Genomic DNA, 13,661 nt, shown 5'->3' with positions numbered 1-13,661 from the left:
AGGGTTTATATGTTTTTGAATTGGAAGAGCTAATCAGTGAAAATCCCACTGGAGAAGACGAACTGGAAGAATTTTTCATACCAAATTCTCAATCATTTTTCGGTTGGGAAAATAGAAAAATTTCAAGAAATTCTTAATAAGGATAATTGGTTTATTAGTATATAAGTATCAACGTTTCTTAAAAATAAATCAATTCTAAAAATAAAGCTTTATAATAAAGATGTCACATATAAAAATTCAACAATTTCTTCAAGATTTTGATGGTTTAATTTTTGTCGATCATCAACAAATATTGGAACAGTATTTGGCACTTATTAATAAAAATGGAAATGAAGAACCTATACAATCTAAATATGTATTACACTTCAAAAATTGTTCATGGTCGAATGATAACACAAACGTTGGTCCTGACACTTGCAGTTGTAGAAAACACAAACTACTTATAAGCAAAATAGATGATATTATAAGAAGATATTATTCATTATCTAAACGTCTAAAATAAGTTAATGTAGAAAATATTTTTAATATCAAATATGTTAATTTTAAAGCAAAAATATATTAAAAAATTATAAATAATGCAACATAAAAAATTTTTTGTTTTTTGATAACAATAATTTCCTACAATTTTAAATTTGGATAGGCTCTTGTAAATTTTGAATTTAAGAAATAATTTTAGTAAATAAAAGACAGTCTATCAAGAAAATCATATTCAGAATTACGGATACATCCAACAACTTTAAAATTGGATCAAATTATACTTGAAGTATAAGGACCAAATTGAAATTCAAGAAATTTTAATACTACCACCTATAGACATTCCACTATTCCTTGCATTGCATGACGGCCAGGATAAAATTTTATTGGAAGTTTTACTAAATGTGGAAAAAGAACTTGAAATAAAAACAAAATAATATATATTTTTCTTTCTATTTATTTTCTATAAAACAAATAAAAATATTTATATAAATTTAAAACTAACATATCATTTTCATGTAAATTAAAATAATTAAAAATATTTAAAATTTTATTAAAAGTTAAATTTTTACATCTTAAATAAATAAAAATACAACAATAAACACCACAAAACATTGAAGTTTCACTTTGAATTCGCATATTATTGTAGACAAATGTTTTAGAATTTCGATTTAAAAATGAAATAAATGGTTTAATTGGAGGTTGACCTGCAGAACAAAAAAATTCTGCTGGTTTATTTTCAGGAAAGTAAAAAGCAACCCAATGCTGTCCAGGTTTATAAGATGGATCAGTGTTGGCTATGTAAAATGAAGGTTTCGCAATAGGTGTTTTGGGTAATTTATTACTGGGGAAAACTCCTTTAAATTTATATTTTGTACAATTATTTGAATTTAAAGTATTTATAATATTTATTGAGTTCATAGCGTTTGAATTATAGAGCGAGACTTATCAATTTCCAGTATACTATCAAATTCGCAATATATTAAACAGGTAATTGCCTCCGTAATCAGTTTTCCAAAACGTCCTTCTATTCGAATAGTTCCTTGGTTTATTAAATTTCCACAATTAGAATTATTATTATGATCTGGTGTTAAATCGAAAGATAGTAAAAAATATCCGTTATCAAATAGTTCTTTTGTTATTTGATGACCTTTATCGAAATGATGAATTCCAGTTCCTTTAAATAGTGTTTGATAACCTCGAGTGCTTATTATTCCACCATTATTATAATTAAATTCAATAGGCTGTGCTGGAAATTGTACTCCCTTAACAACCAAATTAAATCTTTGTAAATTAAAATGTTGAAAGTTATATGGATTTTCTATCTCCAGTATATGCTTTGTTAAATACCATTCCAAAAATTAAAAAGTTTGGTAATTGCCCAAGTACAACATTATCCAGAGATAATGAATGGTTTCCAGGATGTATAGTGAATGTCTTCATTTCTACTCTTTTATATGGGTAAATTGCATTTTTTGATTGTAATACATTATGATGTGCCATTAAAATATTATTATTAATATCAAGGTGATTTATGTATAAATTAGCTTCATGTATTTTTATTTGAGATTCATTTTTATCTCCATCTAATATATAGAAATCAGGCTTCTCCAAATTTAATGTAACCTTAAGATCAACATTATTAAGTAAATATTTTTGTTGATTAAAAACATCTACATGAAGTTTTCCAAAAAGCTCTACTTTTTTCCATCTTTGAATAGTTTTTTTTCTTTTGTCCAATCCAGAGTTTTATTTTTCAAATAATGAATTAATTTTTTTCATATCAGCAGCCCAACCACATGATTCGAGATGTGTAGATCTTTCCTTAATTATCACTATGCTCTATAGTGATAATTATTGTCGGGTTGGGATACATTTTTATTGTTAAGATGAACTCAGATAAATACTATTAAGATCTCCAGACATTTTTAGTTTCCAAAAATATCTTTTAACTTCTTTCCTCTACAACGTTTGAATTTATTATGTGGGTTTTGTTATAAACGTTTAAGTTTTATAGGATTTCCTTTGCCTTTCTGCATTGTTTTTATTTTTTCAATAGTAGAATCTTTAATATTATTTATCACTTTTCTCCCTTGATTAAATAGAATATCTTTTACTGGTTTTGTTCCGATTTCCTCCAAAATTTCTTTTCCAATATCTAATGACTTATTTTTTAAATAATTTAATCCTGTCCTCAAGAATGAGAAGAGATCCAATACCACGCCCATATTGTACAATTCTTGGTGTATGATATATTTCACCAATGTTTTGTATATTATTTCCAGATTGATTAATGTAGTAATTTGTATACAACACATCCATGGTTATATTAAAAATGATTTATCTGTTAAGTGTATAGTTATAATATATATTTTTTGAAGTGTAAAGTACAATAGACTCGAATATATTTCTCTAAAGCAATATCTCTTCCTTCATCATTTCGAATCATTATGGATATATCATTAATATTGAAAGTTTCAATAGGATAACAATCTATTCTATTAAAATGAATATAATTTTTTAATGATGATGTTGAAAATATTTTCAAACATTTAGTTTTTTTGCTCCCCACATGTCGAGGTTTAATAATATCTGTGTAAATAAATACAATTTCGTTTACATCAGTTGAATCAACTTTATTAAAATAATGCAAAATGTTACTGGAAAATTTATTTAACGAGTTTTCCAAAATATTATGTGTGGTCGATAAAACAGAATCGTTCCTGTTATTCTCCAATTCTTGATTTAAATCTTTTCTATCACTTCCTGATTCTTTGGTGATAACTTGAGCATTACGTTCTACGTTCACTTTATTTAAGCTTTTGTTGACTTTTTCTTTTAATGATAAGTTAGTTTGTGGAGTATTATTTGTTGTATTATTAATACTTAAATTTGTTTCCTTCTCATTTGATGAATCCATAAGTTCCTTAAATTTTGATTTAATGTTATCATGTTCAGTAGTACTCAACTTTGATATTGTCGTTACTTCATGTTTTGAAGACTTATCCAAAATTGAAATATTTCGCTTTTTACGTTTTATAATATTTTTATCAATTATATCATGTTTATTAATTAATGTAAATGAAATATCTGATAATCCTACAATCCATTCACCATTTAAGTTTAACGATTGTTTTAACAAGTTTGTAAACGTACTTGGAGAGTTGTTATAAATATGCACTGAATCATTATTTAATAAAGTAACATAAATATTATTTTCTTCTATACTTGAAGCCATCTTTAAATTAAATGATTGAAAAATTTGTTGATTGCAATACATATATGTTTAAGTTATGCACTAATATCATTTCGATGAATCCATGAATGGTATTCCTTTCCAAATCCTAAACATTTTACAAATAATTTTTCCCCACGACGGTTAAACACCTTTTCGACCAAAAAAATGTTTGGAACTTCAGTTTTTAATAATTCTTCCTCATAAAATCCGCCTTTTATTATATTTCCATTTAGATCAACAAGCTGGTAGGTTATAGGATTTGTAACATAAATTTTGTTTACTTTAAAAACTTCTGAAGACCAATTTGGTGTATAACCTTTTTCAAAAACATTTTTATATTTGCTTATTCGAACAAAATCATTTATATTATATTTTCCTTTTTTGAAAATTTTTAAGTTGTTGTACACACTTCTTAAAAGTTTTTCTTCATTTATGTTATTAACTGAATTGGGTGTTGTTTTTATAGAACGATGATAAGAGGAGTTATATACTTTCAATAATTTATCTAATATATATCCATTTATAATTTCCTTGCATACTAAATTGTTTCCACATTTTATTTTTTAATGTTCTATTAAATCGCTCTACTATTGATGCCTTCATATTGGAATAGGTATGATAATGATTAATGTTAAGTTCTTTCATAAGATCTTTAAAGTGTTTATTATAAAATTCTTTTCCTTGATCAGAATGTATATTTTTTGGGAGATTTTCCTTTATTTAATTTTACAATTTGCTTTAATGATTTCGATATTTCTATTCCAGTTTTAGTTTTTAATGGTAATGCATATGCATACTTTGAAAATACATCTATTACAGTAAGCATATATTTAAAACCTTTATTATATTTTGCAAATGGTATCATCTCCACCAAGTCTATTTGCCATGTATCTAAAATGCCCCTTTGTATAAATCGACGTCGTTTAAAGATTTTTCTTGCTTGATGATGAAGCTCTTTGACGAGAATTTGTTTACTCATATTTATAATAAGAATGTATTGCTTTGATTCATTTCAATGTTATTTATGAAAATGTAAACATGTTTCATCAGTTTATATATCCATTCACAATGATGGTTTGTGGTCCCTCAGGATGTGGAAAATCTTCATTTATTTTAAATTTGTTAAAAAATCAACATTTAATATCTAAAGATATAGATCGAATCATATGGAGTTTTGCTGAAAAAAATTCACTACCCAAAATTGAAAATGTAGAGTTTATCGAAGAAATTCCCGAAAATTTTGTTACTAATGATAAAGAGTCTACTTTAATAATATTGGATGATTTAATGCTTGAAACATCTAATAAAAATATTTGTGAATTCTTTACTAAGGGATCTCATCATAGAAACTTATCTGTAATATTAGTAACTCAAAACATTTTCCATAAAGGTGCTTATTCCAGAGATATTTCATTATTCAAATTTCAAATTCATATTTCAAATTCAAAATATGTAGTAATGTTTAAAAATCCGAGAGACAAGTTACAGTTTCAACATTTAGCTCGTCAAGTATATCCTGAAAATTCAAAAGCTTTGGTTGATGTATATAATAAATGTACACAACATGCTCATGGTTATTTATTACTAGACCTTACTCAACAAATACACAACGCCTTAAGATTTAGATCTGATATATTCAATAACAGTCATTACTCAATATTTGCAAATATAAATAATGACCTCCAATCTAAATTTATTAAAGGAGAACAAACATATTCTTTATGTTCTTAAAAAAGCAGAGTCTAAACTAAGAAATGCGATACTAAAACATGTTGATGATGTGGTCATAAAAAAATCATAAAATAAATGGAACAGTTTTTGATAAAATAAAACCATATAAGAATACGATTAGAAAAGTTTGTTCCTCACAAACCTCTTTGAAACAAAAGAGGAAACATCTTATTCAAAAAGGTGGATTTTTTCAGTATTAAGTGGAGTCATTGGAAAAATTTTAGAAAATGACAAATAATTTATCAAAACTTATTGTCCTCAATCCATCAACGTATGATAAATTTAAAATAAAAACTATGGATTCTGATTTTCTACATCGAAAGCTTTTACCAATATATGGATCGCATACACTCAAAGATATCAACAAATGGTACTATATTAAACAAGAACTGTCTAAATATTTGATTGGAAAGCAAAAAACATCTTATCAGAGTACAAGTAAAACAATGAATAATTTACGTGATAATGAAACTCAAACAAAAAAATATATAAAAAACATAGTGAAACTCAAACAATGAAACCAGAATCAAGCAGTATTGGAATACAAACTAATATAAATTTACCAGAGGATGTTTATTCTGATATTGATGATCAAGTTGATATGGATCATACATGGGCACACTGCAGTATAATTTTACTGCATTACACATTTCAGTAATCAGTAAATTTTTACTGGTTACTGAAAAAATTTCAGTATTCAGTAAAATTTTACTGAATACTGAAAAAAATTTCAGTAAGCAGTAAAAAATACTGGTAATGCAAATCTTACTGAATACTGAAATTTTTTCAGTAATCAGTAAAATTTTCAACCAAAATGCATTATTAGTAAAAAAAATATTATATTTAACTAAAATTTTCAAACAACTATTATTATATTGATATCTTTTACTCTGTTTTCTATTAATAATCTAATATTATAAAATATAATAATGTTTCCAACAACTTTTTATTGGCTGACAAAATAATATAAGATTTAGGCTATTATATTAATTTGTACATAGCTAAGTTCTTGTCTTCTGAAAAGATTTACAATGCCAAAAAGTAAAATTTATCGCACTATAGCTACTTTTGATGATAAATATGTCTTATATTCAAAAATATGTTGAAAATATAATTTTTAGTAAATTATTAGATTGTACGGAATACTGTAAACACATTTTCAGTAATCAGTAAAATACTGCATTTTTTTGCAGTAACCAGTAAATTAATTGCATTTTTTGCAGTAATCAGTAAAATTTACTGAATACTGAAAATATTTTCAGTAACCAGTAAAAACTTACTAAATACTGATTTCTTTTCAGTAATCAGTAAAACTTTACTGAATACTGAAAATTTTTTCAGTAAACAGTAAAAACTTATTTTTACTGCAATTTTACTGGTACTGCAAAGTGCTCATCTATGATATGGATACAACAATACAAAAATTCAACCCGACTTCTGCATCTTCAGTAGCTAAACGACTTAAACATTTTTCCAATAAAGGTTCACCAAAAATAAGAATACTGTCAAAAGATGAAAATCATAAAAATTTGAAGCAATCAACTTTACCATATCAGTATTCTCCTCGTGTAACTAGAAATCGGAAAAAACTAGATTATGAAGTTAATGATGTACAATGGCAAAACGTTTAAAACAAAACCCACATAATAAATTCAAACGTTGTAGAGGAAAGAAGTTAAAAGATATTTTTGGAAACTTAAAATGTCTGGATTTATAGAATGTATGAAAAAGTGAATTGGATTTATTTGAATCTCCTCCAATTCAAACTAGTGTAATTAAAACAGAGGAAATATGTTATAATCCAATTGCTTCATTGGACAACTCTAGTACTATAGAATTTGTATCATTGGGGAATGGTGAAACATATAGAGATCTAATAGTATTTATCTGAGACTGGTGGTTGAATTTAAAGGAAATGGAGGTGTTGTTAATAACCTATTACACTCCTTATTTAGAAATTGTGTAGTTCATCTTAACAATAACAATGTATCCCAACCCGACAATAATTATCACTATAGAGCATATATGGAAACACTGTTAAATTATGGAAATGATGCTAGATCTACACATCTCGAATCATGTGGTTGGGCTGCTGATATGAATAAAATTAATTCATTAATTAATTGAATTTAAAGGAAATTGAGGTGTTGTTAATAACCTATTACACTCCTTATTTAGAAATTGTGTAGTTCATCTTAACAATAAAAATGTATCCCAACCCGACAATAATTATCACTATAGAGCATATATGGAAACACTGTTAAATTATGGAAATGATGCTAGATCTACACATCTCGAATCATGAAAAAAACTATTCAAAGATGGAAAAAAGAGCTTTTTGGAAAACTTCATGTAGATGTTTTTAACCAACAAAAATATTTACTTAATAATGTTGATCTTATGGTTACAATAAATTTGGAGAAGCCTGATTTCTATATATTAGGTTGGGTTAGGTTTACACAGGTAGCCAATTTCGGCTTTACTTGGGTACATGTTGATCCCTTTGTAAAAATACCTATAAGAAGAAGAAACGAGAAGAGAGGGACAGATAGAGGAGAGTGAAAGAACAGAGACAGTTGCAAAGAGAAGGAGATGATGAGAAATGAGAAAGCCAGGGCAGCTGCCGTGGGTGAGTGGTGTGAGTAATAGGATTCATACCCGATTTGACAAATTAATGAACTCTAGAAGACGTTCTAATTTAATATTTGACAATTCGGTTAGATCACCAAAGTAGGTCGATTCAAGCGTCCGAAAACGAGCCTCCGCCAAAGTAGGACAATCAATCTCTTCTTCATCCTCATTTTGACAACTCCTACAGTAATCGATGAACGGGAGACCAATGCGTCTGGCATGGTTCCCAAATTTACAGTGGCCAGTGATTATCGATATCAGCCTACTTAACTGCGGTCTTTGGAGACCAAGAAGATATTTAGACCTTTGAGGATCCATTTGTGGCCACAGCACTCTACATGTTGCGCACGTATGTTCACGCGACCATTTGTCACGAGCGATGCAGAGGCATTTTTCACTGATTTGCCTCTTAACTGCAAGTAGTGGTATACCGCAGAACTGATCTATGTCCATGCTGCTAAGCATAGTGCCAGCTCTTGCCAATGTGTCAGTAATACCGTTGCCATACGAATTCCCATGTCCCTTTAACCAAATTAGGGTGATGTTCGAATGACTCGCCATCTCATTGAGAGACGTCCGGCATTCATGGACAATTTTGGATGTAGAGAACACACCAGTTAGGGATTTAATAGCAGCTTGACTATCAGTATAAGTTCTGATATCCCTATTAGATATCCGATAGTACCTTAGCCAATTTACCGCCCTCCTTATCGCCGATATTTCAGCCTGAAGGATACTACATTCATCATTAAGTCGGAAGGAGATTTTCGTTCCAAATTCCTCAATGAAAATGCCACCACCGACTCCTTTCGTCGTCTTGGATCCGTCTGTATACACTCGGAAGAAATTATTTGGCGGAAGGAGAGATTCCTCAGACTCCGAAAAGATAAGATATTGGAACTTTCTCACTACAGACGGTTCTGAAATACAATAATCAACAATGTACTGATTATCCGGTATAAGATCCATGATCCTAGCATGGCCTATGGAGCATTGATCCCATTTGCCAGTTACACTCAGTCTGGCCGCAGTTGACATAGCCAATTTCCTTGCAAGGAGATCGACCGAGAGCCAGTTGAGCATAGTGAACAGCGCCTTCGAAGGAGTTGTTCTGAGAGTGCCTGTAATAAGAAGCGCAGTTGATCTCATTACTTTTTCCAGATGTTGTCTGAGTGAAGCTTTTTCAAGCGCCTGCCACCAGACAACAACCCCATATAGCATAATAGGTTTAATAACTGCCTCAAAGAGCCAGTGAACATTCATTAGATTTATGCCCCAGCATGTTCCTATGGCCTTCCTACAAACATATAGTGCCGTAATGGCTTTAGATGCCCTAGAGAGTACATTTATACTCCAAGATAGTTTCTTATCTAGGATAACGCCCAGTGTAAAAAAATTGTATTAAGTAAAATTACAAATTTTACCAGTGAATGTTACAAGACTGCGAGTGGTTGTAAAGCACTCTTACGAATCTTGAATAACACTAAATTTATTTTTAAAACTAAAAACTTAAGAACTATTAAACCACTAATTGAATCGGTTTCTTCAGAGTGTTCAATTGTTAAAATAAATCTGTATTTGTAATAAGATTCATTATGCTCTCCTCTGCCTTAGCAATTGGAGTACTTTCTCGTATTTGACACTTGATCTGTGCCACTGAATCATTATGTCCATTTCGAACATACCACACTAAGAATAGCAATATTCCAATTGCTTCAAATTTACAACTCCGCTTATCTCTTCTCTTGATCGTTCCATTTTCTTTTCAATCTCCCAAAATTTGTTCTCATGTGAAAAAGAAGCAAATTTTGGGCATTCTTCCAATTCGTGTTCACCACGATAACAACAAGTGCATAGATTAAATGTTATCTTTTAAACACTTCTGTGTTCTGTGTATACTCTTCAATTTGTTGTTTAGGATCAGTATCTTCCTCTTGCAGATAATCTTCTTCAACGGCAACCACCGTTTGATTATCATCATCATAATTTTCCGTTACCTCCTTCTTTTCATCGCAACAGTCTTCATTATGCTCCCTTGGAGTACTTTTTAACTCACGTGGAGTTTTTTTCCTGGTTTCTTGAATCCTGTTCTGGCATTGATGCCATTTCCAGCTCTCGTGAAGCTTTCATTATCTCATTTTTTACAGAGATTTTTTGCTCTCTTGGATAATTTTTTGACTCTCGTGGAGTCACCTTAAACTCTCGAGGAGTTTTTACTGGTTCTCTTGGAACCTCCTTTGGCGCCTTGTCCTTCTATGGAGCATCCTCTAGCTCTCTTGAAGCTTCTTGCTCTTTTTGAGCATTTTCAGGCTCTCTTAGAGCTCTTTTAAACTCATCTCTCATCGTTTCTTCAATGGAGATTATCATGGATTCCATGTACTTCCGTAGCTTAGTTTCTAGGTCTTCTTTTATTGTTGTCGACATATTGTATACTTCTTTTTTATATACTTTTTATTTATTTATTTTAATATACTTTTCATATATATTAAATTGTTGCTAATTCAATCTATGTCGAAGCCGAGATTGACGCTTTTTTCACGAACAGTGAACCTGGCCACGGCACTGATCCGGTTTGAAGGACCAAATGTAAAAAATGTATTAAGTAAAAATACAAACTTTACCAGTGAATGTTACAAGACTGCGAGTGGTTGTAATGCACTCTTACGAATCTTGAATAATACTAATTTTTTTTTTAACTACAAACTTAACTATTAAATAAAATCTTAAAACTAACTTAGAACTAAGATAAGACCTCATGCCCTTTTTTTATGCATTCAATCTTATCAATTTCATATTCCCATTTAAGGGTGGGTTTTCAAGTGCGCTAGTGATAAGAATATGATCTATTTCTAATTATATCTCATAATGTCTATGCGTTACATAAACAAGAGAATTAATGTGCATCTTAGTACTAGCATTCTTATCATTACTAAATGTCATAAAAAACTAAGCGATAGATATTTATTTGTAACTCAAGTGAACTAATCGAATAGTTTTTATGACCAAACCCATGCATCAAAATAAGATTTAAAACTATGTTCAAATATGTTTGAACACCCAGATATTTAGCGCTGTTCGATAGTTTTAATACTTCGCCGTTAAGGCAAGGAAGAGGAAATGAAGGAATCTTATATTTGCTAGAGAATGGCACAAGTTCCGTTTTACTAGGATTTACACTAAGACCACATTCGGCACTCCACGAGCTAATGATCTTTAGTGCTTGTTCTAGCCTTTGGGATATGGTTTCAAGGTGATCGTCTGATACCGCAACCGCGACATCATTAGCATAGGCGACTGTTTTATATCCAAGAGAGTCTAGTTTTACCAGAATATCATTTATGGCCATGTTCCATAAGAGTGGTGAAAGTACTCCCCTTGTGGAGTACCTCTTAAAGCTTGTCTAGAGATTACTGTATCTCCTAAGGAGGATTCAATAATCCTATTTGAGAGAAGATTCTTAACAAATCCCACAACGGACCTACCAAACCCAGCCCGAGATAGAGATTGGCAGATAGATACAGGATTGACGTTATTAAAAGCGCTTTATATATCGAGAAAAGCGACCAGTGAATAATTTCCATACCCCATGGATTTTTCAATTAGACCAACAAGAGTATGAAAAGCTGTCTCAACAGATTTGCCCTTCGTATATGCATGTTGAGAGGCAGAGAGAAAGGATTTATCTATCGAGGTCCTAATGTGGATATCGATTATCCTTTCCAATGTTTTCAGCATAAATGATGCCAGACATATTGGTCTGTAATTTTTTGTCTTAGTGTGTGAAATTTTACCCCCTTGGGAATAAAAATCACATTGCACTTGGTCCATTGAATGTATGACCAAGAGAGACAGGCTGTGTATAAGTTCCGCAGCCAAGGAACTACAAGATCTATATTGTGTTGAAGATCTGCAGGAATAATACCATCAGGGCCGGGCGCTTTGTAAGGATCAAAGTTTTTAATTGCCCAACGGATAATGTCATCTTCAATAGGCACGTGGGTTAAAGTCCGCATTGAAGTTGGAGAGAAATTAGTCAAATCACTAATTGGAATACAACCAGGAAAGTGAGTATTAAGGAGAAGCTCTAAAGTCTCCTGACTACCTGAAGTCCAGCTCCCATCCATTTTCTGTATATAGCTAGGAACAGAAGGGGACTTAGACAAGATTTTACGGAGACGACTGGTTTCGGAAGAGCTTTCAATATTGCTACAGAAAATCCTCCTCGAGTTCCGTTTCGCATTCCGAACCAAATATTTAAACCTATTAACGTTTGCCTTATAAATGGGACCAGTTACCTGATCTCTTAGCCTTGTTAAAAGACCGGCGGCATGTCCTTCTTATGCTCGCTATGTCAGGACTCTACCACGGTGGTTTGTCCCTTCCCAGGCCACTGGATAGTTTGCAAGATCTCTTCGTGGCAACGCTCAGAGAACTAGCAATCCAATTTGCAGCCAAATTAATACCCCCTATACTCTCTACCGTCGGAGCAGAAGGAAGAATAGTACTCAGAGAAGCTTTGTGCCTCTACCAATTTGTTTTCCTTCTATTTAGAAAGGGTTTTGAAACTTTGACCTGGACCACTATGCCAAAGTTCAGGTAGCGGTGATCAGAGAAGGAGCAGTCATTGGAGACATTCCACTTTTTGATCAGTTCTATATAGTTTGTACTAATAGCTGTAATATCCAGAACTTCCTTTCTGTTTGTCACAACAAGAGTAGGTTCTATTAACGACTGTCATATTAAATTCTAATAAAAAGTCAAGTAAACACTCAAGTAAATCTCTGACCAGGTCGTTTGGCGGTTGTTCACCATGGTTCGCCATATAGCAGCTAAGGAGCCCGATGGTGGAGTTTCCGGTCTGAAGTGCCGCCGCTACCGTATCCTCATCACTGTAATCAGGTAAGATGAAGAGGAGCAAATCAGCTGATGCTGCTTTGGAGTGGTGAAGGTTAATCTGGGTTACCTTCACCATCTCCAAGATCAGGATCGTACACGACAGTTACGTCGACGTCCTCAAGATTGGAATCCTGCTAACTGTCTCCATCCTCCGCTAACTTCAGATTGCCAAGAAGCTCACCCATCGTACCTGTGGTAGACTGGGAGTCTTCTTGGTTGTCAGAACCAGCGGGATCGTCGGCCTTTCCATTATCCTCTTTGGGCGGAGCCTCCAGCTTAGAATCAGAGGCGGCGGCGCTGCGTTTGGTGTCACTGCGATAAATGCGAACCATAGTAAACTTTACCTCCGCATTCACGCAATGGCGCCAACGTTTCCTTATTAAGGACCACAGTCGCCTTTCTAACATTTCCCATCGGGCGCAAACCCTCACCCCTTCCAGTCATGGGTAGGTAGATGAGGATTTCCGCTTTGTAGGAACGCCAGAATTTCCGCCGGGTCATGTGGCTCAGTTGGGATGGTGGCAATTGATCTCGGTCTGCCGAGGAATTTCGCTTACCGGGATCACGTCCAACCTTGCACCTGGCCACACTTCCCCAAGGGACTGAATAGCTAGCTTGAGCAGAAGCGCAGAGCGCTCGTTTGAGCAAGCTAGCAGCTTAATGTGACCCTGGTACCAACCAGCATCATCAT

The 13,661-nt window shown here is 32.1% G+C and overlaps 1 protein-coding gene across 1 annotated transcript; it reads right to left on the bottom strand.

Moving 5' to 3' along the window:
- Nucleotides 1-474: 474 nt before the first annotated feature.
- LOC124420212 (uncharacterized protein DDB_G0290803-like) lies at nucleotides 475-13,302 on the bottom strand. Its single transcript, XM_046952423.1, has 5 exons — nucleotides 13,161-13,302; nucleotides 9,974-10,094; nucleotides 8,102-8,255; nucleotides 3,153-3,499; nucleotides 475-493 (listed from the first exon to the last, which is right to left on the bottom strand). Exons 1-5 carry the CDS (start codon nucleotides 13,300-13,302, stop codon nucleotides 475-477), a joined length of 783 nt encoding a protein of 260 aa, XP_046808379.1.
- Between the last annotated feature and the right edge of the window lie 359 nt (nucleotides 13,303-13,661).

This window comes from Lucilia cuprina, chromosome 5 (assembly GCF_022045245.1).
Source record: "Lucilia cuprina isolate Lc7/37 chromosome 5, ASM2204524v1, whole genome shotgun sequence".
In the NCBI taxonomy this organism is placed as follows: Eukaryota; Metazoa; Arthropoda; class Insecta; order Diptera; family Calliphoridae; genus Lucilia; species Lucilia cuprina.
The sequence above is the reverse complement of the archived record's forward strand: the minus strand, read 5'-3'. Positions and strand labels throughout refer to the sequence as shown.